Genomic DNA, 26,959 nt, shown 5'->3' with positions numbered 1-26,959 from the left:
GTGTGCTGTAAAATATAAGACTGATATTGGGGTCCAGGCTTCAAACTGAGGATCAGAAAAGCAAAGCAGCTGGCCACTAGCTCTCACCTCTACCTCATACTGAAAGGTGATCCTGGCTTCTCAGACTGGAATCCCAGACTGTTATGATCTCCTCAAAATGGCTGGAGAATGAATGCCCACTCTGAGACCCTGTTCCTATCTTAATTACTTCTCATGAGCCTAGGGATTAAAAGCGTGAGTGATCCCAAGTGCTCAGATCATCTTTGTGTGAGCTGTTTCTCTTTAGGACTGAATAGATTTCTTGTAGCTCATTGTGGCCTTGAACTGACAGAGATCCATCTACCTCTACCTCCCAAGTGGAGGGATCAAAGATGTGTACCACCACCGTCCGGCTACTATAGCTTGTGTCTGACTTTGCTTTCTGAATTCCCAGGCAATCTTTAATAAATAATACATCACCACAGTGAACTGCAACACAGTGCCGAAGCTGGTGACTTACACTGCTCTGCAGAACTCTGGAGTTGTGTGTCTGCTCAGCCTTCAACCTCTGGACGAGGGCTCTGATGTGCAGCCTCCCAGCTCCTCCCCACTTCTGGTGGCTCCAGGACTTCCTTGGCTTGTGGCTGTATCACTCTCTCTGTCTCAGTCTCCACCTCTGTCACTCCATCTTCTTTCCCTGTCCAAAGACAACCGTTGTTAGATTTTGAGCCCATTCTAAATCCAGTATGACCTTATTAGAAAGTCATTTTGGTCCATTATTTGTAAATACCCCATTTCCAAATAAGGTTCCATTCTGACATCCCACATAGATAGGAACTTGGGATGGTGGGGGAATGTTACTATTACACCCAGAAGGCAGAATGTCCCCCAAGGACAAGCCTACACTACTGGCTAAGAAACAATTGCCTCAGTAACTGGTCCTAGGAGCACCTCAGCTTCCTGTCCATCACCATCTAAGTTAATTTGCCTCCAAGAATAGAATCAGAGACCAGGAGAGGGTGTGCCATTCAATACCTCCATCAAGTTGTCCCCAAAGAGAGATCCAAGGTGACTCTAAAAGTGCTGACAAGAACCGGGTTTGAGTTCCAAGGAGGCAAACTGCTGAGTATATGAGCTTTCTTGTAATACCTTGTGGGGTGGTGAGCAGCCCATCCTCAGAGGTGACTGACTGACCTCCTCTTGCCAGGTAGGCTCTGGAGAGGGGATTCCCATCTGTCTAGCTCTGCCTGTGCTCCTTCTAGAGATTCAAACTCCACCTGACAACTGCAGGGTGAGGCCAGGGACTCCTGAGACCGTTGAAGATAATTGTGGCAGAGCCAGCCTCAGATCCTGAGAATCCTCCCTGCAAGCCTGGCCCAGGCTCTTGCTCCTGGCTCATCTGTGGGTTTATGGGAAGTATGACTACAACTGTCCAGGTTCCAGGGCATTAACAACCACAGGCCCTGTATCCTGCACTTTTGAGCATAGCTGGTTTCACAGCTGGGCCTCTCAGATCCTCTCCTTGCCCTGTTTTGAAGCACTGCCTCCTGCCCAACCCCCTTAGAAGCTATTCCCTCTCTTGCTGGTTGATGCTAGCCTCAAATGTAGATATCCTGAGCTGCTGGCCCTCAGTGGACTTGTCACCCGCTATCAGTACATTGCCATGTGTAAGAGCCCAGGCCAGTCTTGGATGAGGAATACCACACACCTCTTGGCAGTAATAGTTAAGATGCTGTCCATGGGCTGGGCTGGGTTGGGGATCCTCCCAGGTTCCATCTGCGTTGTAGCCTGTGTCAGGATTTCTTCCTGTCTAAGGCCAAGACATTTTTCCTTGCATAGACAAACATCTCTTTACTCACCTATCAGTAGACATCAGGCTCTTCTCACTGGCTATTTCCTAATCCAGCCCTGGAATTTCTAGAGAGCCTGGTAAGAAAAGTACAGGGCTGGGTGTCTGGCAGAGCTCATTAGAGCTGCCAGCCCCCCATAGCTCCAATGTAAACACTTCATTCCAGAGAGTTCTACCTGTCCTATCATCTCTTAGCCTGGGGCCTGTTTCTCATCCAGGAGATAGTACACAGTATTTGAGAACCTCAGGTCTGCTGGAGCTGACTACCTGCCACCAGCCTCACATCCACTTGCTGAATGACCTCGGGCATGTCCCTTCCCTCCCCAAGTCCTTTCCTCTCATCTGTCAAAAAGACACAATCATCTGTGACAGTTTGTGGCAGCTCCTGACACAGATACAAAGCCCAGCCCTTGGATCTCGCTCCTTTGCTGCCAGGCCCCTCCCCATCCTGCCATCACTGATATTGCTGCACTTCTGTTCTGGGTTGAACACTGCCCTCCACCTCTGAAACCTAAGAGCAACAGCTTTTGCTCAGCTGAGTACTGCCGTGGCCCCTGTGACAGTATTGCTGGGGTGAGGACTCTCTGTTCCTTTCTCTTCTGATTCCTTGGATGCAGGGTGGCCCCTTGGGCTAGTTTTCACAGACTAATTGGACAGATGCTATGGCCTCATTACTAAGGTCACATAAGAATGGACAAGTGCTTTGTTCCACTGTACAGGGACTTCAGTTCCTGGGCAGATAGTACCTGTAAGGCAAGGACTATAGGTGGGCTACCCACAGAGATGGATGGCCCTGATCAGTCAGGGTCTTGATGGGTGACCAGGGCACTTGAGGACAGAAATGGACAAGCAGGCATTAGTTAACCTTAGACATGTGCCCAGTACCTACTATTGACATCCTAACTGCTTATTCCCTCTGTTCAACGAGACTGATGTTGTTCCTACACTCAGGTAATGAGCCCTAGAGCAATTAAGTGACTTTCTCAAGGACAGAACTTGGGGCTGGGCATGTTGCTCAGCGATAGAATGTTCGCCTAGCATATACTAAGGTCCCGGATTCCAGTGCTAGGAAAACACACACACACATACACACACAGAGAGAGAGAGAGAGAGAGAGAGAGAGAGAGAGAGAGAGAGAGAGAGAGAGAGAGAGGAGAGATTGCATTTGAACTTAGGCCTTTCTGACTCCAGTCTTTCCCACAATGTTTTGTGACCTTCAACTGGGTTTTGTTTGCTTTTTTTCCTACTGCACAACACCCTTCTTTTCAAGGTGGGAGTGACTGTGCTCCCCAACCTCCCCCAACTTTCCCCCGTCCCTGCTGTTCTGCTCAGGGCTGTTCAGCGCCTCTTCACCTCCCACCCTGTTGACACAGGGCTGTTGCTGGGCTGGTTTTGTTTTTGACCTAGTCAGCCTGGCAGGGAAGTGGCAGGCTGTGTGCAGAGGCTTCCCAGAATAGCCCCCGGCTCCCCGCCAAAGATAGAGGAGCCAGACTGTGTGCGATGGGCTTGGACCAGTTGGAAAATGACTCAGTTCTCTGAGCCCCAGCCACCCCCTCTCCTTCTTGTTCTCCCCTCGTTCCCCCCTGCCCTGATCCACCAGGCTGGGCCACTGGATGTTTTTCAACACCTGTGACCTGGAGTACTCAAGAGGATACTGGGGCCATTGGCTTCAGGGCGTTAGTTGGAATGTTTCTTTGTGCCCACAATGAAGAGATCTTACCCCTCCTTGTCACTGACCTGTTTGGTGACCTTAGCCAAATGCCTGTCATTTTCATGGCTTCAGTCTCAGTGGGAAAGGGCACCTTCCCAACTGTTTAGAATGTTGCTGGAAGTGTGAGTGAGGAAGCAGGGAATCTGGTGGTGACAGAGTGACCAAGTAGTAATAAAACCAATGAGTTACTTCAGCCTTGACTGCTTAGAGCAGTGGCTCCCAGCCTCCCTAGTGCAGTAACCCTTTAATACAGTTCCTCATGGTGTAGTGATCCCCAACTACGAAATTATTTTTGTTGCTAATTTTGCTTCTGTTATAAATGGCAATATAAACATCTCATATGAAGGATATCTGGTGTTGACCCTCCCTCAAAGGGACTGCACCCCAGGTTAAGAAGCACTGCTTAGAGAGTGCTGTGAGTGTGAGAGCAAGGGAGACTCTCCATTAGCACAGCCAGCTCGTCACTATCGTCATCATGGCGGCCACTTTCTTGAGTGCTACATACTGGGTGCTCGACACTGCCTCTCTGTTTACTCCTCCTGTTCTCCCTCTATGAGACATCCAGTTTTATAAATACAGCAACCAAGGCTCAAACTAAGTAATGATGGTGTGACTATTTAGAACCTCCACCCTGTCACGGATGCCATGCCTCCTCATCAAAGAGAAGCCTTCACTGCACTTTCTCGTCTCTTCCCTCCAAACCTGGGCTCCCCTTGAAAGAGCATCTGAAAGGTCACGCCTGCATTTAGGATGGACCCACAAAGGTTCCTACTCAAAAGAGAGTCTCCTGGGGTATAGAGGCATTTCCAGGACAAAAGGGGCCCACCCATGTCAGTCCTATTGTACATGTAGTTTCACACAACAGTGAGCAGACATTTGAGAGACAGCACCATGAAGCCCTGAAGCTTCCCATCAAAGCCTTGTGTAGCCTGTGGCCATCATTGCCAGTCATCCTGAGGCCAGCCCAGCTCAGGAGCTACAGCGCTGGAAGGTGAACCAAGCCTGCTGCGCCATCCCCTGCTTGGTATACAGAGACTAGAAAGCTGTGCTCTCCAGGACCCAGCCCTGTTCCTTGTGCTGCCCCTTCTCAGGGAACAGGTGGCCATAGGGTGTTGCCCAGGTTTTTATTCCAGAACTAGGCCCTCCTTCGCTATTTGTCCCTCAGCACCCAGCCTTCATGATTACTTTTATAGGCATTGTGCACTCTCAACCTCCCCGCCCCCCCCCCGCAGGGTGTGTGTGTGTGTGTGTGTGAGAGAGAGGGGGGGGAGGGAGGGAGAGGGAGAGGGAGAGAGAGACTAATGTCCTGGGACTGTCTCCCATAGTCCAAGGACCTGGTGTGTTCCAAGGGCAAGACATTCACAGCCCTGTTCAGAACCATGTGGGTGCAGGATGAGCTGGGCCTGATGTACAGTTGGCTAACGACATGTAGGGAGAACGTTGACATGCACACCCACAATGCCTTACTCTCTATCCCCAAATGCAGCGAGCTCTGAAAACCAAGTGCTTTGTCATAGCTCATTTGGCAGCAGAGTCCCTTGTGAACTGGGGTGAGGCTATTTATAGTCCACGTGAAGCTATTTATAACTGTTATATATTCTATACTCATGAATTCACTGCAGAAATTTTCAATGTATTTGATTATTGAAAGCTGTGGAAATGAGCTACCTGTCTGACATTCAGGACCCTGAAATTCCACACACATCTGCCCCAGAGGTGAGTATCTGTGACTTTTTACCAGTTGTAAAAAGTGCCTACCACAGTGCAGCTCTCCTGTGACTTTTGGAGCTAATGCCAGCCATGTGGGTCTTGTCCTCACCCCCAGCCTCACAACATCCCATCAGAGTGCCCAGCAGTAAGATGTTTTTACTGCCTCTTGGGTGGCTAGACACATTTTTTTTTTTTTTTTTTTTTTTTTTTTTGGCCAGGCCTGGTATAAGAAGCTCTCCACACTTACACTGGACACACACACACACACACACACACACACACACACACACACACACACACACACACACACACACACAATTACCTTCCCTCCCTCTCCAGAAGGCTCTGTATCTTTGGTATCTTGTCTCTGTATAGGAAGGTGAGAAGGAATGGCTAGGCCTTAAGCTCTCTTCCACTATGCTGCCTCTGGGGAGTCTTGGACACAGAGCAGCTTGTGCCCTTGGATTTGTAGTCAAAGCACACTGAAATTGGGATAGAGTGAGTGCCTGGAGACCTGGTACATGTGGAAGAAGAGGTTGCGAGCCCAGCTGCTTCCTGTAGGGCATGGGAGCCAGCCTTGGCTGCTCCTAGGGACCAGCGCCTCCCCCCACATGCCTGTAGTTCTTCAGAGCATCCTTTAACGCCAGAGAGCAGGGGTCTTGAGTGATGTTCTTGGGAAGAGTGAGTCAGATCTTCACTGAGAAGGCGCACTCTGCGGCTGGAACCCCATCATTCCATCAGATTACCCAGCCTAGAGAAGGGCCTCACTGCTGTGGCTCCCACAGTGACAGGAACTCCACTTTAGGGTAGCACTGGGGGAGATGGCGTATCTCCTTGCCTGGTCTCTGGTAGCCATGAAACTGCCTGAAGGTGTGATCTTGCCTGGCCTTGGCTCACTTGAAAGGAAAGGATGTGGAACACTGGTTCGGTGACACTTAGGAAGGCCAGAGCATACTCACCTTAGATGAGCAGCCCCAAGAAAAGGGGTGCCAACCTGTTGGGGTGACTCCTGGGGCCACCTGCCAGTCTCTGTGCTCCTTGCTTCTATGCAGCCACAGGGGCCTAGGCTCCCTTCCCAAATCCTACAGCAGCCACAACTACTGCTCACCTCAGCCCTTCAAGTTCCTGCCTCTGTTTCCCTGTTTCTCCTCTCACTCCCCATCCTCAGTTAATAATTCAGGGCCAGCAGATGTCACTCTTCCTTCTCTGCTGCAGCCTCCCTGCCTTTTTCCTCAGCTAGAATGGGTGTGGGGCTTCTGGATAGAGTCCTGTTAACTCAAGTGAGCCCTAGGGTACCTAGCAGCTTGGGCACATAACCAGCATCAGAAGCCATTGTCTGAGGCAGCAGGGACAGCTCTCACGTACTTCTTGTATTTTTTTTTTTTTTTTTTTTTGAGACAGCATTTCTTTCTTTGTGTAGCCCTGGCTGTCCTGGAACTCACTCTCTAGCCCAGGCTGGTCTCAGCTTGCCTCTGCCTCCCTAGTGCTGGGGTTAAAGGCCTGTACCACCGCTGTCTGGCAGCTGCTGGAATAAAATCTTAAGCATCCAGCTCTGAGCTGCCCAAAAGATGGCCCTTGTCCCCAGTCTTCACTAGATGCTGGGTCCACAGGCTCCTGTGGGAAAACTTGATGCTCTTTCCTACCCTCTGCCATTACAGCATCGGTTGTAGTGAAGACATAGGCCCTCGGTGCTGCATGTGGGAAGAGCCAGACATTGAACTCACCTTCATCCCTGGCCAGAACCCCCTCAGGGGTATATAGAAACTTTGAGTGTGTTTAGCATTCCTCAGGGTGGGAAGAGCCTTTTTGTCAAACTAGGAAGACCTGCCAGAAGAGGAGGCCACACCATTCAACAGTTTCCCTTCTTAGTATGGAGGAGCGGTGCTAGGTCCCTAGCCTCCTAGGGTTGGCGGTGGCTGCTGGCAGATAACCTGACCTGGACTTTGAAGGAGGCCTCCAGAGTGAGCTGTTGTTGACCTTATACCTGTCTGCATGGATGAGGCCTCCATGGTCAGTCCAGCACAGAGCACTCTGGAGTAGTTCTGAATAAAAAAAAAGTGTGTGTCTCCCAGGTGATAGGAAAGTAATAATGGGCCTGCACTGTGTCAGCACTGCTTGAAAAAAGCCTGGCTTAATTCAGGCATTAGCTTTCCTCCCAGTAAAATGAGGCCAGGAGTGTGCCACACCTTGTGGCCAGCTCAATCTGATATGCTTTCCCTGACTCACTACCATAGTGATTTGGGAGACAAAGCCCCTAAGAGCTGCCTCACAGCAGGTTGGGCTAAACGGTGTTCTAGTCCCATAGAGGTTTGAATCATAGAGGAGAAAAGCCCAGAGATGAGGACTTGCTGATATCCAGCATGTTTCCAATCATCTTGCTCTGTGTCTTACAAGTGTGTGTATGTCTCTTAAAATTATCATGTTAGTATACCGAGGACACTTGTTGACAGGACTCCTAGTGAGCCCCGTCTCCTGTCCTGTGTGCTTTTCCTGGTAGGAGGGTATCAAGAGGAGGGTGTCTAGAGAGAGCCTGACAGGAAGGAAACCACTGGATCTGTTGAAAGGGCTTATCTGGATTGAAGAGAGGATCCTGTAGCCCACTCTAGTCTCAAAGTGGTCCAGGAACATGTATGTCTAAGCCAGATCTACTGGTGTGAGGTTAATTTACAAATAGGCATGCAGAGTGGAACGATGTGTACACGGGAGCCTGCTGTTCCCACAAAGCAGCATCAAGATGTCACCAAGCCGGGTGTTATTTTAGTCCCAAGCATTGTATCTGTTTAGCACCCAGGCTGCATAGTGCCACACACAATGGGTGGCCCAAAGCTGGCAGTGTTTGAGGCCCCCTGGACTAGTGACTTCTTTGAGGTGGTTCCAGGCCCTAGAGCAATTCCCTAGATTTGTAGAAAGTGACTGCACTTCACAGGTGGTGGCATATGTCCAACACATAGCACATCAGGTTGCCCTACATGTGCATTTCACCCACAGACAGGTGTGGCGTCTTTTCCAGAACCGGATTCACTTCAGATCTTATAGGAGGGCAGTGTAGAGGATTTCAGAATGATATAGGCAAAAGCCACGTAATGAGTTGTGAAATTTGTAAGCATTTTTTTGGGGGGAGGGGGGCCTTGGGGTAGAATGAATTGTGTCTTTCTGCCCATTAAGAGGAACAGGTTTGCTTAGCAATCTGATAACATGAAGAAGCTTCGAAGATGTATCACCCTAGATGAGTCAGGCATTTGTCACTGCAAGTAACAGAAATCCCATCTGAGCTGGCTCAGGTGAAAAGGGAACTGAATCAGAAGGCTTGGGTGGCCATAGGCGTGCAGCCAGCTTCCACCAGGGCAGGAGCCCAGGGGCATGTGGCTCATATTCTCTTTGACCCCCACCCTAAAAACAAAAAAGCCCCTGAGAAGTTCTCAGGTGTGGTGGGGCTATGCTCCACTCTCTGCTCAGATCAGATCCCTTTCTCTGACAGAGCATGTGCTGCCAGGCCCTGTCCATGCCCACCTGGAACAGACCAGGAGAGACACTGACCGATGGTGTGAAACCGTTCAGCTGGAGTGTTGAGAGTGGGTGGTAGCAGGTCAGGGATCAAAAGTCTGAGAAATGACAGGCAATCACTACAGCCACAAAGCCATTTATTCAGAGACAAGTAAGACTGAGAACTCAGCTTTCAATGCAAGAAACCCAAAAAAACAATCCATTCAAACAATCATTAAAAACATTAAAAATAAGGTCACACACACACACAAAAAAATAAGGACATATAACTGAATTACATTCATTGATAGTTCAAACAAAAACCCAGTCTTTGATAAGACTGAAAAAAAAAATGAAGACTTTTAAAGTCTGATTTAAAACAAAACAACAATAAACACAAGACAGAAGACTAACAAGAAAGTATATAACTAAAGAAGGAGGGAGATATTGATGTGATTTTTGCTAAAAAGCTGGAAAACCTAAGTGAAATATGTGATTTGACTTGATTTAATTCTCCTATAGAATATTACACTACAGTCCAGACTGTCTGCAAAATCACAGTATTTGCAGCCATACCCAGCCAGGAGATGTATGACTTCCTAAGTAAATTTAAATGACCCAAATTGGCTCATTAGAAAGAAAAATATGCCCCGAGAAAGAGTAAGTTTTTCCAACCCTTAAGAAGTGGTGAATTCTTGTATGAGATTAATTATTTCCAAGCCTGCAAAAAGATGTTATAACTAATCTTACAGGAACCGTGGAACCAAAAGGCAGAGAAGAATAACTCAGTTACTCAACAAAATAAAGCTAAGATTATCCAAAGAATGGAAGGAAGATTTGGTATTAGAAAATATATTCAGGGGCAAAAGAGACAGTTCAGCAGTTAAGAGTGCTTGTTCTTGCAGAGGATCCAGATTCAGTGGCCAGCACACACATGATGGCTCAGAACCACCCTTAACTCCACTTCCAGGGGATCTAATACCCTCTTCTGACCTCTGTGGGCACCAGCACACAGTTCGTACATTAGGCATACATGTAGACAAAACACTCAAACACATCAAATACAATGTTTTAAAAATCTTAAAAAAATTTATAAAGAAAATATTTTTGTCTATGGCTGGAGAAATGGTTCAGTGGGTAAACAATCAGTAAAGTAAAAAGAAATTAAGAAGTTTGTCTTAAAGATGCCACATAAAGACACAGGGAGAGATAGAGAGCATGGCCTGTGACGACAGAGGCAGAGTTAGAGTCATGTGGCTGCCAGCGTGGATGGCTAAAGGTTGCAGGCAAATGCCGTGAGTTAGGAGAACGGTGCAAAGAGATTCTCCCTCAGAGCTTCCAAAAGGTACTGGCCTTACTGACACTTTAGTTTTAGACTTCTGACCTCCAAAACGATGCTAGGAGAAATTGACAGTACTTAAAGCCACCCAGTTTGCATTGCATCATAACAGCAGTAACGGCAGTTCCTAGAACAGATCTACCCAGGGTCAATTCAGGAGTAACAGCAGAGTGTTGGAATGAGAGTAACATGCTTAGACCTGCTGGGCCCAAACAACCTCTGACTTAGAATTTAGAATCTCATGGCAGGTGACAAGGCAGATAGATGGTCCTCTCTAGAAAAATAGACTCTTGTGCCTGGTGTTAACATTGTTCTCCAAAAACTTCTATAGAAAGCAAGTGGTTCTATGATGAGCGTGTAACTCAGGGGATCGTGCTTGGCTAGCATGCACAAGACCCTGGGTTGGATTCTGCCACCACAATAATGCAGAAAACAAATAAAAAAGCAAGAGGAGATGAGTGTCGTGAGCTAGGACCAGCATGACTGACTTTTGGCAGGAACTGGCCCTGGGCATGCCTTTGATGCTGCAGCTGAAACACAGCCTGTAAAGCAGCCGTGCTCCGCACATTTCAGTGAGCAGAAGGCAAAGCTGAAAACCAGTGCGAGGAATAAAAGGCTCTGTAGATGATGAAGCAGATCTGAGAAAGAACCAAACAGAAGTTTCTAACAGAAGCCCTTGCTGGAGAAAGGGTTGGTGTGTGGAAGCAGACTGTGAAGGTGGCCTGTGGGATGTAACAGAGCAGAAAGGACAGCAAAGAGGGGACGTGGTTACATCGAAGAGTCTAGGGAGAGAAGAGGAAAAGCAGCTGGAGTCCACCCAAGTGGGAGCCAGTTCTGTAAAGATGGCTGATACTTACTTCTCTAGGGTCCTCAGCTTAGAGGAGGGACCCAGCCCTACCCCTTGAAATGACAAAACATGGACGATAAGGGCTTTGCTGTGACTCCTTGCCACTTACTCATTTCTTCCTGCCTGAGGTTCCCTGATGAGCATTTCCTAAAAAACTAGGATAAGGTATTGGGCTGGGAGCCTGGGGATGGGCTGGGAACTTGTCCTGCATCTGGCAGGGCTCTTTCCCTGCACTGCCTAACTCACAGGAGTGTTGCTTGTATTATAGCCTGTGGGAATGCACTTTAGAATTGGGTGATGCACTGTCTGCGCAGCTGCACATAACCGGCTCAGAGGCACTCGTGGGGTTTTCCAGGTTTGACCGGTAGTTTTGTTTTTTGCTTACCGTTTTCCTCCCTGGAGAGGATGGGCATCCATCATCAACTAGAAGGTTTTATGGGGGCTATGAAAGGAAGCTAATAGCTCTGTAAAGAAAAGCCAGTTACCTGGGAAACTTTCCAGGCATGTTGTGTTCCTGGCAGCCCTGGGAGGCCTGGGAGAAAGGCCACAGCACTCACAGTGAGATGGAGAGAGATCTAGATCCAAGTGTTCAGATATGTGAATGTGCTGGTTCTGTCCTCCTCTGGGGACTAAGAGACCGCCCTCAGAGATGGGCATTTGGGCACCATTGTTGATGACCTGTGACACCCAAGACTATTGCTGAACATAATTAGTTAGGCCTGAATCACTGGCCATTCTGTTCTGGGATGCTGTGTGGTCTCATCAAATGTTAGCTCACCCACCCTGGGCTACCCTCTTCCTATCTTGTCCTGATTGGAGTGTTCATATACCTTCTACTCTTGGATTTCACCAGGTCAAAGCAGGCCTCTCAGTCCCCATTGGAAGAGAGCTGAGGAGCTGCCCCCTCACCACCACTGAGGCCTCCAACTGCTGTCTGTGTTGTTCATGCCCCTGCATGCCCCCTGGGAAGGCAAGTCTAGCCCCATGAGAAGTCTGAGTCACAGATGCTGTCACAAAACAAGGACATAGCAGGCAGGGAGGCTGCACTATTCTTAGAGACGATTACAGTTGCTCTAAAGAACCGCTAACAGAGCAGCTCAGATTAACACTTTGCCTGTTTAGGAGCACTGTCTGCCTGGGGAAGGAGCAGTGAGCCTTTGCCAGGCTGCCTTTCTTAGCAACCTACTAAGTGCTGCCTACAGCCTGCACATAAAAAGAGCCCCACAGATAGACCTCCCTGCTCATTTGCTGCTCTAACTCCCGGGGCTATAGCAACTGATGAGCCAGAAGAGTCCTATCCCTGAGAGGGATCTAGAGAAGCCAAGAGTAAACAAGTCATTACAGAGCAGTTCAGATGCAGAGGAGGCTCTAAGAGGGGTCAGGTGGAAGCAGGAGCAACTCGGAAGAGACATTTGGACTAGGGCCTGATGCTGACAGGGAACAGATGTGCCCAAGGCCCTGGGGACAGATGGGAACTTCGGGGGTACACAGCAGCTGAGCAGCAGCGAGGGGGAGTTTGTGCATCCAAGAACAGCAGCAGGTGGGGTGGCACTGCAGAGGTGGGATTGTGTCTTGTTGTGGGCAGGCAGGGCTGGGGCTGCAGGGATTCTCGGAGGCAGAAGTAAACTCGATGCAGAGCTGCTGGAGCACCATGCTACATCCCGCCCACGGGACGGGAAGCCATGGCTGGGTTTGCCTGAGGGTTGAGGAGGGTGGGAAGAATTAAGTGTCTGGGCACCTTCTTGTTCTGGAACCTTTCACAGCTTTCTATTGTAGAGCTTTGGATTGTCATTGTAGCAAAATATGCAGGTTCAAAGTGCAGCTTTAAGAACAACTCTACTCATAGCTGGGTGGTGGTGGTCCACGCCTTTAATCCTGGCACTGGAGAGGCATAGGCAGGCTGCTCTCTGATTCCAGGACAGCCAGGGCTTCACAGAGAAACCCTGTCTGGGGTGGGAGGTGCAGCCATGCAGTGTGAACCACCATCACCAGCTTCCTCTGGAGTGCTCTGCCTTTCAAAGCTGAAGCTAGGTCCCTTAACTGCTAACTCCCCCATTGCCATCCTATTTCTCATCTCTATAGATGGAACTGCTCTAGCCACCACACAGAAACGGAAGTGCTCGTCTTTGGGGGACTGGTCTTTTCATTTCACCCACATCAACAACTTCAGTACTTCCATTTTAGGCTGAATAATATTTTCCAGCCATGCCTGGAGGCTCCCTGAGTACTCTTGTCTTGGTCCAAGAAACCTCAATACCCATCACAACCTAGCTCCTGGTAGCTGCCTGATTTGCTAGGGGTATGAAGTTGAGACTGGCAGAGGTTGAGTCTTCCTAGATGAGTTTGGGAAGTTGTGTTAAGGCTGTTGGGGAAAGACCATATTTGTCGGATGATGGAGCTTTGATCTCTAGACTGACCTGGGAGAATACATGAGACATTCCCAGGCCTTGTCTGGAGAACAGAGCTGAGCCGAAGGGCCACCACCTCTTTCTTCCTTCTTTCCTCACTCTTTCAATTACCTTTAAAGGTTTTTTAATGGTATTTAGTATAGGGGTTTTTTTATGGTATTTAGTATAGGCATAAAATTATACTTTATTACCCAGTCCTCTCCCATAACTCTCCTTGCCCCTCCCCTCCTTGTGGGTCCCCTTTCTCCCCCTGACAGCCTTGGTTTTTAACATAATTAATGTCATTCAATACATTACAACAACCTCAAGTAGCCCCTCTCTGGTGGAATTTAACTAGAACTTTGCCTCAGTTGGGAGGTATGCACCCCTACAAAGTGAACTGAAAGAAAATGAAGCCAGTAATCTCTCTAAGTAACACATCTTTGGGGGAAGCCTTCAAGCTGCTCTGTTCCCTCTTGGCATATGCAATCAGATGCCCTCCTCATTCAGCCTTTAGTAAACATCACTAGCTCTCAATATACACTGCTCAGTTCTGGTGGCCTTGATTCCTTCCTGTCATGGAGACACCCTTGGCTTTTACGTCTGGAAAGGTTGTTCGGGAAAAGCAAGGGTATAAAAGCTAAGAGCATTTATGAATTATATAGTGTTATTATCAATACTTGAGGTATATGTTTATACAAATGGGGGCCATTAAGAAGGTGATGGTTCAGTTCTCAAGCTGCTTTCCTAGCTGAGAAGTAAGATGCACCTGACTTTTCACCTACTGAGAGATTGTGAATGTGGCGCCTCATAGACACAAAGCCGTTGCCACAAAGTGCAGCATCATTCAGCCACAAAAAGGAGTGAAGCCCTGGGATGATGCAGCATGAGCCTTGCACACAAGACTGAGTGCAAGAAGCCACGTTAACAGGTCAGTCCTATGTGATTCCAAGCATAGGATGGGTCCTGGGTACACAAATCCATGCAGACAGAAAGCAGGTTAGCAGAGGCGTGGAGGGGGTGGGATGGGCAATGACAATGGAGAAGGATTACTGATGGCTACAGGGTTTCTTCTGAGGAGGGAAGATGTTTTGGAATTAGATAGTGGTGATTGTTGCACTCTGAATACTCTGAATACATTAGCAGCCACTTTTGAAGGTAAGCTGCAGGGTGTGAGTTCTGTGCCCACAACAAAAGTAAATCTATGTGTGGTACTTCTGACTTGAGGTAGTGGGAGGTTGGATTGATACAGTCTGAGCATGGGAATGGTTTGTAAATCAAGAGGTAAGGTTCTCATGGTGTGCAGCTCCAGAGTGGGACTGTTACGTAGGGTTCAGTGGGGCTGCAGTGCTCTCTTGAGGGTTCCAGGTAGTGCCCCGGAGAGCAGGGTCAGGCATACTGCATATTCTCCCTCCCGTTTTTCTCATAGGGCAGGTGGGGTTGAAGACTGATACTGTAACCCTTAGCTATGTTGAGTGCTCTAGACTCCAATCTTTAGAGTCTCCAGTCTGTCCTGGAGAGATATACCATTGATCATAGTTGGGGGGCACTGAGCAGTTTTTCAGAATATAAGGGTTCCAGCGCTCTTCCATGATGAGGCCCTGGGGCAGCTGGGCCTGCACCTGCTAGGGTTGTGTGCCTTTGTGATCATTAGGCAGGGAAGGTTTAAAGGGCAGGGATTGAAACCCCAGTTCCTAGACTCTCTAGACAGAGGTAAGCACCACAGGGTTACTTGCAGACCTCACACACTTGATTTGGAAGTAGAAAGAAAATTAGAACTTGCTGCTTACGGGCCCCCGAATGAGTCAGAGAACCTGGTGCTGAAATCTTGCACCCAGAAGACTCCAGCTGAGGTTCATTGGTGGGTGTGCTAGCCAAGTGAATGGGAAAACATTGTGCAGACAGAAATACAGTCATGGGTTGAAACTGTCTGACTACAAGCCCCAGGGACCCCTGTGACAGTGCTCTTTCATCATTAAATACAGCAGTTAATGAAAGGTGGGATCTACTAAGGATCCCCACCCATTTACACACAGGGAGGCCATGCAGACCCTTAATCAATGCAGTATTAGTGGAAGGGGAGGGGTATGCCAAAGTGGGCTGGGCAGAGACAGGATGTGAAAGAGACCGTGGGGATAGAAAATATTATTGATCTACAGGGGACTTAATAACCCAAATATCAGAGGAGGTCATAGTTAGAGGGGCCAAGGGCTCTGGGTTTATTTTTGCAATTACAATGTTGGTTCATGTTTATGTGCTGATAGGGGTGAGGGCATCTCTGGCAGATGCCAGGGCTTGGGGAGTGTTGTAGGATCAGATTCCTGAATCACAAGAGGACATGGGACCTGTTGGCTATGTCAGCCTTCAGGTAGGAACGGAGCACCTGTTCTCAGGATAGTGGGTTTGGAGCAGTGGGATTGCTCTGTTTGGTGCAAGGGGTTGGAGAATATAAAGAAGACGTACAGAATCCGAAGTGCCAAGTGTGGAAACTTGTTCAGCGTAGTGGGATCACAGGAGCTGAGCCCTCTTGAGGCATCACTTCAAACTCTTGAGCAAGGCTGGCCCAGAGAAGTGTGAACCCACAATGGTGAGGTGGCTACTGGTGAATTCTAGCTGGTAGCATCGTAACAGGTCACAACTTGTGTTTGCCAGACAGCTGGCTGGGGTTATGAGGCTAGGAATTGTGGGCAGGTGAAAGACTCTCCTTTAAGGCCTGTCTTTGGCAGTTTTTATATTACTCTAGTTTTACAGCTCCAGCAGCAGCAGGCAGGAACTTCACTAGGAACGCCCCCTAGTGCATGCCGTGATTAAAAAAAAAAGACCCTCTGCTGTACAAGTGTAATGACCCTGGGGCCCTCGGCTGTCAGGGTTAAACCAGGTAGGCCTGGATATGGGCATTCCTCAGCCCTTGTCCTGGACTCTTGTCCCTACAGGCTCCACAGCTCTCTTGAGCTCAGATGACCGGGCCTGCAGCTTCTCTTCTTTCCATCGTTACAGCCTCCTGTCCCTCTGCGGCCTCAGCTCTCCATCCACTCTGCACTTCTGCCATCTCCTGTCTCCCTGGTTCCTGCCCCGGCTGCTCCCTTGGTTGTTAACTGTCAGGCAGCTTCCTCCCCCACAGCTCAGTGCATTGGCTTCTCCGTCACTGCTGCTGTCCTTCGTCTGTCTGTCTTTGTTTCTTCATGTTAACGCCTGGCCTGCACTACTAAGTGTAGGCAAGGAAAACCACTGTGGAGAAGCCAAGGGGGGCAGCATGGCTGGGAAATACCCCAAAGAGACAAACAGTCCGCGTGCTTGTACGGCCAGACAAGGGATGGACGCTTTGTACCAATCACACCAGACCTCACATGCAAGTGACGGTTTGCGTTTTCACCCGTCACAGCTTGCCTCTTTACCCCTGGTCACATCACGGGAATGCCCCGCTTTGGTCTAAAAGGAAAGGGTTACGGAGAGTTCATGGAACCTTGTCATAGCAAAGGCCTGCGGGAGCTGGAGCAAGCAGCTGTGATCACTGTATAGATTCCCCCAAGGCACCATGGAGTGTTCAGGATGCTTGGTTTTCGGCATAAAAATAGTCCGGCTGTAATTTGATGGTCCTTTGGCTCAAGGCAGCCAGGGTAGCAAGGGAACATCCAATAGCACTCAGCTAAGGAACCATGCCCCCCGCCACTGTGGTAGAATAAGTACCTTCAGTAGGAACTTAGAGAGCTTAGCAGTAAGAGTGTTTTTGTTTGTTTTGTTTTGTTGTTGTTTTTTGAGACAGGGTTTCTCTGTGTATATTCCTAGCTGCCATGGGTCTAGCTTTATAGACCAGGCTGGCCTCAAACTCACAGAGATCCTCCTGTCTCTGCCTCCCAAGTGCTGAGATTAAAGCCATGAGCCACCACTGCCCAGATCAGGAAGAGTATTTTAAAATAGATTTTAACAGTGACGAGTCCCCCTCATCATCTCACCATCACAGGATTCGTGCCTATTTGAAAGTAAGATATCCCTAGAATCTCACCTGTGCCTCTTAGGAACTCTGGCATTTGGAACTCCTCAAAAGCTTGTGTTTCCCTTAATGGTTGATAGGACTGAGGGAGACTTTGGGATAGGGCCTACAGCCCAATAAACTTCCTACAGGTGCTCCCCAGACCTTGTCCTGAAGGTGCTCCTATCTCAGGGTTCCTCCTTCCTGAAAACTCAGGAGCTAGGGACTCGGTCCCTTAAAGGTCCCTATTTGTCAGGCAAGCAGGCTCCCTGAGCCTTCTGCTGCTGGAGGGACAGAACTAAGAAGGGAGGACTCTTAAGCAAGCACCAGGCTCCCTCTGCTCACAGCCCAGCCCACCCAGGTATTTGGCCATGCTCAGTGGGAGCACCAACCCCAGAGGCCGGGTGGCAGTGGCTGCTGTGAGTAGCAGTCTCCAGCAGACTCGGTGGGGATAGTTTCAGCTAGTGCCAGGCCCTGGAGTCTGGGACTTAGTGTCATAGCCTCACACACAGACCTCCTCTGCCCTCCTTTGTCATTCTGGTTGAGGTTGCCACACTGGCAGCCACTCCATGAAGTGCGAGTAATAAGGACGGGGCTTCCCTATCCTGCTGCTGTTCGGTCCTCAGTACCTGCTGCTTCCCTGTTGCTGTCCTGGGAGTGGGAGGACATATCTGAAATACCCTGTAGACCTCACACCGCTGTGGTGCCCCAAAGTGCCTGCTGGGCCATGGGGTCTGGTGACAAGACCCACAAGGCTTGGCAGTCACCCAGTATGGCACCCCAGGTGCATGGTGCTGAGATTTAGGGCCCTCTGCAGAACTTCGGGTGGGAGTAGCAGTGCTTAGGGCTTTGGGGTTGAGCCCTTCCCTTCATTATCCACAGTATCTGAGGGTTGTGTTCTGCTCAGAGGGGTGGAGGACACTGGGGAGGGAGGGGACAGTGGCTCTGTACTCTAGCTCAGTCTTCTTGACCTGGCTCCTGCCCAGGATGGCTAAACAGCTAGAGGAAGAGAGGCCTGAAGCCAGGATCCACCTCTGGAAGCCATCATGAGCCAGCAACCTCAGTTTCTCCCTTACAGACCTGTTCTTAGCTCAGGCACACTTTTCTCAGGAGAAGCCTCGGGGCTGGAGTGTAGCTCCAGGTTGCCTGCCTGGCATGTAGGAACCCTGGGTACAGTCATTGGTATTGAGAGCGTGAGGGGCAGGACTTAGGGGCTCTAGGGTGACGTGCCCTCTCCTTCTAAGACTACTTTCTCATACATTCAGAGAAACTGTACCCAAGGCGTTCTACACTTAGGGGCTGGTTTTCACTTCTGCCCCACAGTGGCCCTTTCTGTCACCCTTTCGTCACTAGACACAGATAGACAAAGTTAGCAGGTTGCTGTTATGCTCTTTGCCTCCTGCTTGGGGACCAGGGGTTTGGGAAACAGAAGTAGAAAGATTCCCTAGAATAGGAGACCAAGGGACCAGCAGTTTACTGTGTGTGTATGCGCTCGCTCATGCATTCATGTGTGTGTGTGTGCACGCACACACACACACACACACACACACACACACACCACACCACACACCAACGCGCACATACAAATGAGTCTCAGCACCCCCCCCCCTATGGTTTCCTGTTTCCCTCTAAGCTGCCAAGTCAAGGCTCCTGCTGACCCTTCTTCTAGCAGCTTCCAGACTTAATAACCAGAATGCAGTTGAATTGGCGTTTGGATGGGTTCCATCGTCTATGTCTGCTCAGCCTCACTCCTGACTCCCATCTGTGACGTCAAACCCCAGCTAATCCCGGAAAAACAGATTAAGTTCTGTAAACTTGATTCTCCCGCCTTCCCTCTTATGCAGGGTATCTCCAGGACTCGCCCTGCATTCTCCCTCCCCTTGGAGCCAAACCCTAGTAATCCTCCATAAGCTCCCACATATGCCTTCAGCTGGCGGGCTCTACCTGTGGAGCTTGGCTCTGCCCTTCCCCTGCAAGGCTCATTCATCTGGGAAGAAAATCTTTGGTCTACAAGCCTAGGATCACAGCCAGATTGTCTGCATTATTGTGAGAGGCTGGGACCTTGATTTCTAGGGTGACATCCAACACACACACACACACACACACACACACACACACACACACACACACCCGCCTGGTCCCTGACCTGTAAGTAACTCATACACTGCTCTCTGTCCAGGGCTCCACATGCTTCCATGGCCTCCCTGGATACCATACCAAGGGACACTAAAGAATTTGGTGATGGTCTCTTTCTAGAGTCCTGAAAGCCGAAGGTATCAGTGAAGGCTGTCTTCCTGAACAATTCTGTGAGGGGTGTGCCTGTGGAGACATGCAGATACTGGTCTGGTACCCACTAAGAGGCCTCTGGAGACCTTCATTTTCCATCTTGCCTCTTGCTGTCCCAGGCCTGGAAAGCCACCTTGTGGCTGGCGGGAACTATAATTTTGTCTGTGCTGTCACAACTCCAGTAGGAATGAGACAGCGAGTCTGTCTCCTGCCCAGGCTGCTGGACTGGATGTCTTGAGGTTGCCTGAGTTAGGGTTTGACTGAGGTGAGGCAGAGACAGCAGACACCAGTCCCGTTCCTTCTCCACATGGGAGTTCCCTGGCTTCAGGCTGGGCAGGAACAAAACACCAGAGGGGCTGTCTGGCCTGATAAGGGCAATGTTAATCAGTCAGAACAGGGGAATCGTGTAGCTGTCAGGCCAGCCAGCAAAGCACCTGTAGCAGAGCATTCTTCCTTCAAGCCTCAGTCTCAGGGTCCAAATTAGTGGGTTTAGAGGCTGCTGCTAGGAGTGGCATCCCAGCCAGGGATGGCCATCTGCCTATGACTGGCCTTCTGGGCCCTGATAGGCCAATAGCAATGCCAATATGTTGAATTGTGACAGTGGGTAGAGACTTGCTGAGCTGTCACACTTCACCCACAGGACACCCCAAAGCTGTTCTCACCCCTATTTGTAGAAGATAAAACAAAAGGTCAAAGCAGCAGGTAATTGGCCCCTGAGTGAGTCACAGCCATGAAAGGCAGGTGTGGCCAGTGACCTTCATCTGTGTACTGCCCTTCTCTGCCCATTTGCACACACACAGTTCCAACTCTGCTGTCCAACAGCAAGTCGTGTAGTACCCCAAATTCTACTGATGGGGGCAGCTCCCTCACCAGCGTCCAGCAAACATACATAGAGACAACCTGTGTAAGAATGATGGGTTGTTGTGGGGGTTTTTTTTCTTCAAGTTTTTAAATGCTTTTTGAACCGAAAATCAGGGCTGGAGGTATGACTCAGTAACAAGGCACCTGCCTGGCATGTGCAAGCTAGTCTGATCCCCAGCACATTAAAAAATCATATTTTATCAGTTCTATTTTAGTATACATATAACCTCACATATTTAAGTTATACTTGAATTTAGCCCAAGACACGTCTGTAGTAGGGTTCTCTAGAGAAACAGAACTGATAGAATCAATCTATATTAAAAGGGGATTTATTAGAGTGACTTACAGGCTGTGGTCCAGCTATTCCAATAATGACTGTCTCCTAAGGGAAAAACCAAGAACCTGGTGGTTGTTTAGTCCTTGAGGCTGGATGTTTCAGCTGGTCTTCAGTATACAGCAGAAGTAGGCTCAAATATCAGTGAAGGAATGCCTCAGCAGCAGGATAGGTGAACTTGCCAGCAAGAGTGAAGGCAAGCAGGCAAAAAAACAAAAGCTTCCTTCTTCCATGTCCTTTTATGTGGGCTGCCACCAGAAGATATAGTCCATATTTATGGTGTATTTTCTGACCTCAGATAATCTAGGTTTACAGTGAGTCTTCCCACCTCAGATGATCCAATCAAGAAAACCCTTCAGGATGTGCCCCAGTACTTGGGCTTTGGTTAACTCCTGTTGACAACCACGATTAACCATCACATTATTTGCATATATTTAAAATAAAACAGAAAAGAATTGCTAAACCAGAAAAACACATTCTTCATAGTACTAACAGTCTCCAAAAAGTTAAGGGAAAAAGGCTTTTTCTAAAAATAGCTTTATTGAGATGCAGTTCAAACACCCATTCCATTAATGCGTTTAAAATGTGCAACACAATGGTCTTGGGATATTATATTTTGAATTTCTAGATTATGATAGAGCATATGCAATACAAAAGTTTCCATTTTAAAGAGCTGGGCTATAGCTGTGTGGTAGAATGCTTGCTTAGCAGGCACAGGCTGCTGGGTTCCATCTATAGCCTTGAAGAAAAAGAAAAATTTGCTATTTTAACCACCCTTCAGCATTCCACTCTGTGGTATTAAGAGCATTCCCAGTGTCCTACAGCATTGCCACTGTCACTTTCAAAGTGTATTCTTTACCTAAATGAAAACTCTGACCATTAATCTGTGACTCCTTGTACCTCAGTCCCTCAGTGATCTCTAATCTGCTTTCAAGAAAAGGACTTTGAAAAAGTTGGAGTTGTTAATTTTTTCAATAATAAGTTCTATTTTTAAGGCAATTTTAAGTCAGAAAATGGAGAGTCTGATAAGGTTCTTGCTACCCATCAACATCCCCCAATTCTACTTTACTACACCAACATGGTCCTTCCAAATATCTGTTATTGGGAGTATGTGTGTGATATGTGTATGGTATGGGGGTGGGCATGTGTGCCTTAGCACATGTGTGAAGATCAGAGGACAAGCTGGTGGAGTCAGTTCTCTTCTACTTTTACACAGATTTCAGGGACTCGGACGTTGGTCATCAAGCTTGCATCATTACGCAGCAAGTGTCTTCACCCACTGAGCAATGTTGCCCACCCAAAGTAGTTCCTGTGTTACAGCCAATGAGCGGACACATTCACACAGCTGGTATTCTTTTTAAGTGTGCCTGTGTGTGCGTGTGTCTCATGCACACAGAGGCCAGAAGATTCACTGAAGCTGGAGATGAAGGCTGTTGTGAGCTGTGTAACATAGGTGCCAGGAACCAACCTCATGTCCTCTGTAAGAGAATTAAGTGTTCTTTACTCCTGAGCCCTTGGTTGTATAGTCTATGGGTTTAGATAAAAATATAATGGTATGTTCACCATTATATAGCAGTTTAACTGTCTGTATTTGACTATTCATCACACATTGATTTCTTTACATAATGAACCAACTTCTATGCTGTGAGAGTTGAGGCAGTTAAATTTCTACCTTCATTCTTCCACTCCCAGTTTTTGTTAATGGTATTATTATACATTGTTGATATTTTCATATACTGCAGTAACCATAATTGGCAAAGTTGCAAAATTACTTTGTTTACATCTTGATTTTGCATGGATGAATTTATCATAATTTATCTTTGGTTTGTTGGGTTTTAATACCAGATGATATTTTTAAAGAAGACATTATCCATGTCTAAGCCTCTAAATTCATATTTCAGAGTATTTTCTGGTCATACCTAAATGACTTAACTGAGTATAAAATTCTGGTGCCTAATTTCTGTCTCTTAGAGCTCTGCAGATATTACTGCACAGACTTCTAAAATTGTATTGTTATGAAGTCTGATTCTCCCCAACCCATCTCTCTGCGCCTCCTACTTAACATTTCTTTTTCTCTGTCCTTTAAAGTCAGTGAATTTTTCAGAATGTGTCTAGCTATTATTTGTAACACCAGTTTATCTTTTTTAGAACATAGAATGTGAACTAATCTGTAGGGTTAGGCCTTCATTTAATTTATTTATTATCTTGTTCCATTTAAGAAGTTTTGGAAGGCCATAGAGAAGACTCAGTGGGTAAAGTGCCTGCTGTGCAAGCATGAGGACCTGAGTTCAGATCCTCTAGTACCCAGATGTAACTGCAGTCGGCTGTATTTTAGTGCTGGGGAAGTGGGTAGAGACAAGGTGCTCGAGGGCTCACTCTTCAGCTACTGTAACCAAAACACTGAGCTTCAGGCTCAGTGAGATTACACTGTCTCAGAATATAAGATGGAAGGTAATAGAGGAAGACATCTAACATTGACCTCAGGCTTCTCATGTGCATATCACAATACACATAAAAGTTATGTTTAAAAAGAAAGTGTTCAGGGCCTGTTCAGTACTTAGGCCCCTCGTTCTATTACCCTGTCGTGCTCCGGGTGCGCTCCAGTTACATATGTGTTAGCATCTCTCTTGCTTCCACAGCTGCATTTCTGTCTTAGTCTTCTCCAGTTTACATTGTGTGAGTTGATCAAATTCACCCACAACATTCTGGCTGTTCATGTTATGTTTCGCCTGTTTATTTATGATTTCATGAACCTTTTTAAAAACATGAGCCATGTCTCAGCTAGCTTACTTTTCACCTCTCTATTGTTGAAGGTTTTCTCATGGGTCTCGTGCAGTCACTCAAGCAGCACACATGCTAAGTTTCTGTGCTTATTTTCTTCCCTCCCTCAGCACTTTGTCCTGGGGGCCTCGCAACTAGGAAAACAGTGTTAAGTTTTGCAGTTAGATTCCTCAGGGAATGACAAACTATGATCTCCTGTCACATTTTGTCACTCTTGTTGCTGTTGGTCACTGAACAGTTGGTGGCAACAGTACTGAGCTGTTTGTCCCTTCTTACTGTCTGAGCCCACCTCTTGCCTCCCTGCTGGCCTCCATAGTTCCATGTGAGCAGAGCATGGTCCCTGTACTTCACACGGCCTGGGATAAAGTTGCAGTCTTGGCCTTCATTGTCTGACAGTCCTCAGAGTGCTCTTATGACTAAGCTTTACTCACAACTCAGCTCCACCTGGGTTGTGGGAGCCACCCACAATCCTCTGCCTTAGTGTCTGTGCGGTGTCTCTGTCCTCGGGTTGCATATGGAAAGGTGGATGCTGTCTGTGTGGTTGCAGTTCACTTGGCAGCTTGTCTTTGGAAAGAGTGTCATCATGTACATGTTTTAGATGTGTACTTATGGAGCCTCTGGAAGCCAAGAGACGAGTGGCCAGGCTCCAAGATTTCATCCCTGGGCATCTTTGAGGGGTTGAGACCTTGAAGGGAATAGGCTTTGTCCAGCCCGCAGATCCTGCTTTGACCCTAGACTGGAAGCCTGCAGCCTGGTGGACTAGGAAGTCAGAACAGGTGATCTACTGTGTACATGACTAGTTAAGAGCCTGAAAGGGTAGTCAGCTTAGACTGCTTGCTGTCTAGAGAGTGTGTCTGATTCCGTGATTCAAATGACAAAATGAGACTTACTCAGAGTCATTGTGTTTACCCTGGTGCAATGAGGGGGCACACCGTTTCTGAGAGCCCCACAGGTCTGAGATCGCCTGTCTCCAGGCCTTGTCTTCTCTCTGGCCAGTTCAGCTTCATTGGATATATAAAGACATGGGCTCTGATTGGTTGAAAGGATCTTCATGTGGGGACTTGAGTTGGTGCTCCCCTCCGAAACACACACACGCACACGCACACGCACACAAGCTTTAAGTTAATGGCCCTGCCTTCTGTGAAGTCTTTGAGGTTGATACAGGCCAGCTCTGGCCCATCTCTAGGGCTCTCCCTAAATGTTGTAAAGGGTCTCTTTCCATCCTCTCGGCTGATCTGAGGGTTTCTCAGTTAGTGGAGACTCACATGTGCTGTAGAACCTTGGTGATGTTTATGTAAAGAAAGATTGATATGCTGAGCTACTCTTACCACTTAACCAGCCCTGGGCCACAGGAAACCTGACTGCCATCCCTGGTGTGATACTGTTCCACCCCCTCCCCATCTGTGAGACCTGTGCTCAGCCCCTACTTAACAGTCGTGAAGTGAACCTCTAAGGTGACAGCTGACACCTGTTCAGGGTGGGGGGCTGACCCGTTGCTTCCTGGAGACCGTTGATGGGAGAGTTCACACAGCCTTTCACTTAGTCCTTCTAGGAGCTCTTGATGATTGCTTAGCAAACAGGGAAAAAGCAGTCCAGAGAGGCTAGGAATTTGCTCCAGGTCACTGTTGGCTTGGGAGGGTTGAGAAGAGAATTCTAGTCTCAGGTCTAGACATCGACTTTCCTGTTAGCATGTCCACCAGATGTTGCAGAAAAGTGACTCTGTCTCTCTCTGTCTCTTCAGGGTCCTCAGTGAGTTCTGTCATGGTTATTTAAGGAATCTTGCCTAGGAAGTCCCCACAAGCACGCAGTTCCCTGCCGCCGGGAAGGCGTGGACTCCAAGATGATCATAAAGGAATACCGGATTCCCCTGCCATTGACCGTGGAGGAATACCGCATCGCACAGCTGTACATGATACAGGTGAGTCCAGAGAGGCAGCCGGACCAGGTTAAGTTGGCTGGATCCCAGCCTACACTACCGGGTACTGCCCATGAACAGGGACTGCTATTAGTGTCTGTGTCTGAAGTGCTTCACCTTGGCACACTGCATTCTCGTGGGATCAGATTGTCTTGCCGCCACTATATTCCCCACACCCACAATACTAGTATCCTTTTTGCATTACTACCATCACCTGTATCAGCTGTTATGAGGGGTCTCAGCCCAGGCTCCTGTCACGGAGTATCTTGCCCTTTGGTTTAAACATCAGGAACTCTTCTTTACTGTTTTGGAGACCACGTCCTAGATCAAGGATGGGCAGGGTGGATTTTTTTTTTTTTAAATATTTTTATTTTAAAGATTTGTTTTTATTATGTATACAGAGACTGCAGGCCAGAAGAGGGCACCAGAACTCATTACAGATGGTTGTGAGCCACCATGTGGTTGCTGGGAATTGAACTCAGGACCTCTGGAAGAGCAGTCACTGCTCTTAACCCCTAAGCCATCTCTCCAGCCCGGGCAGGGTGGATTTCTGATGGCAGTTGTCTTCTAGAGTTTCACATGTCCTCACATTGGCTGGGCATGTGACAGTAGTTTTTCTTCTACTGATAACTATATTAATCCCAGTCACATGACCCCATGTAAATCTAAGTAATTCCTAGATGCACATCACTGTAGATCAACAGGCTAGGAGTTGGCGCTTCATTGTAGGAAGCAGAGGAGACATGTTTAGTCCCAACACCTTATTTAAAATGGGGGCATGTGAGGCAGACAAGGCTAAAAAGCACATGACCTGGCTCCTCACTCCTGACTCCCAGGGTCTGACAGGAACTCTGAGAAACACTCCTGGACTTTCTCCTCAGTGCTTAATCAGCCAAGGACACAGACCCCAAGCCATACTGTTTGTTCCTGAGACTTCCAGCCCACTGCCCACACTGCTGGGGTCTGGCTGAGTCTGCGCTAAAGAACTTTCCATCCCAGCTTTTCAGCTACCCTTCTCTCACACCAACCCTGGAGATTTTCCTCAATGCCAAGGGCCTAGAGCCTCTACCCCATTATAAGCCATCTCTTGGCTTGGCTCTGGCTTTTCTGGATATATATTGAAGCCTCTTGTTCCTGTTACCCACTGGGCCCTGTACCTGACTGGCTTCTCAGTGTATAGACATTGCATCATACTGAATCTTCAGTAAGTAGGGTTGGGGGCAGGCCACAACCCTCAGGGCTTCCACCCATATCTGGGTTGTTTGTTTGTTTGTTTGTTTTTATTTTTTGACACAGGGTTTCTCTGTGTAATAGTCCTGGCTGTCCTAGAACTCACCTTGTAGACCAGAATGGCTTCAAACTCAACAGAGATTAGCTTGCCTCAGCCTCCAGAATACTAGGATTAAAGGTGTGCACCACCATGCCTGGCTTTTCCCACCTAGGCTTGCACCTTCTGCCTAGGAACTCAGTACCTGTCTAAGAGGAGCTTGAAGCCACTAGAGTTTAG

At 48.2% G+C, this 26,959-nt stretch overlaps 1 protein-coding gene across 10 annotated transcripts in view; it reads left to right on the top strand.

The window, feature by feature from the left end:
* Pitpnm2 (phosphatidylinositol transfer protein membrane associated 2) overlaps positions 1-26,959 on the top strand; it is a 126,784-nt gene that overhangs the window by 68,902 nt on the left and 30,923 nt on the right. For all 10 annotated transcript variants that reach the window (XM_051205044.1, XM_051205039.1, XM_051205047.1 and 7 more), the window contains one exon: positions 25,279-25,455. In XM_051205044.1, coding sequence (XP_051061001.1) covers positions 25,378-25,455 — 78 coding nt within the window. In that variant the 5' untranslated portion in view covers positions 25,279-25,377. The remainder of the gene's footprint in view (positions 1-25,278; positions 25,456-26,959) is intronic.

The sequence above is a fragment of the Phodopus roborovskii genome, unplaced genomic scaffold (assembly GCF_943737965.1).
Source record: "Phodopus roborovskii unplaced genomic scaffold, PHOROB, whole genome shotgun sequence".
NCBI classification, from domain to species: domain Eukaryota; kingdom Metazoa; phylum Chordata; class Mammalia; order Rodentia; family Cricetidae; genus Phodopus; species Phodopus roborovskii.
The sequence above is the reverse complement of the archived record's forward strand: the minus strand, read 5'-3'. Positions and strand labels throughout refer to the sequence as shown.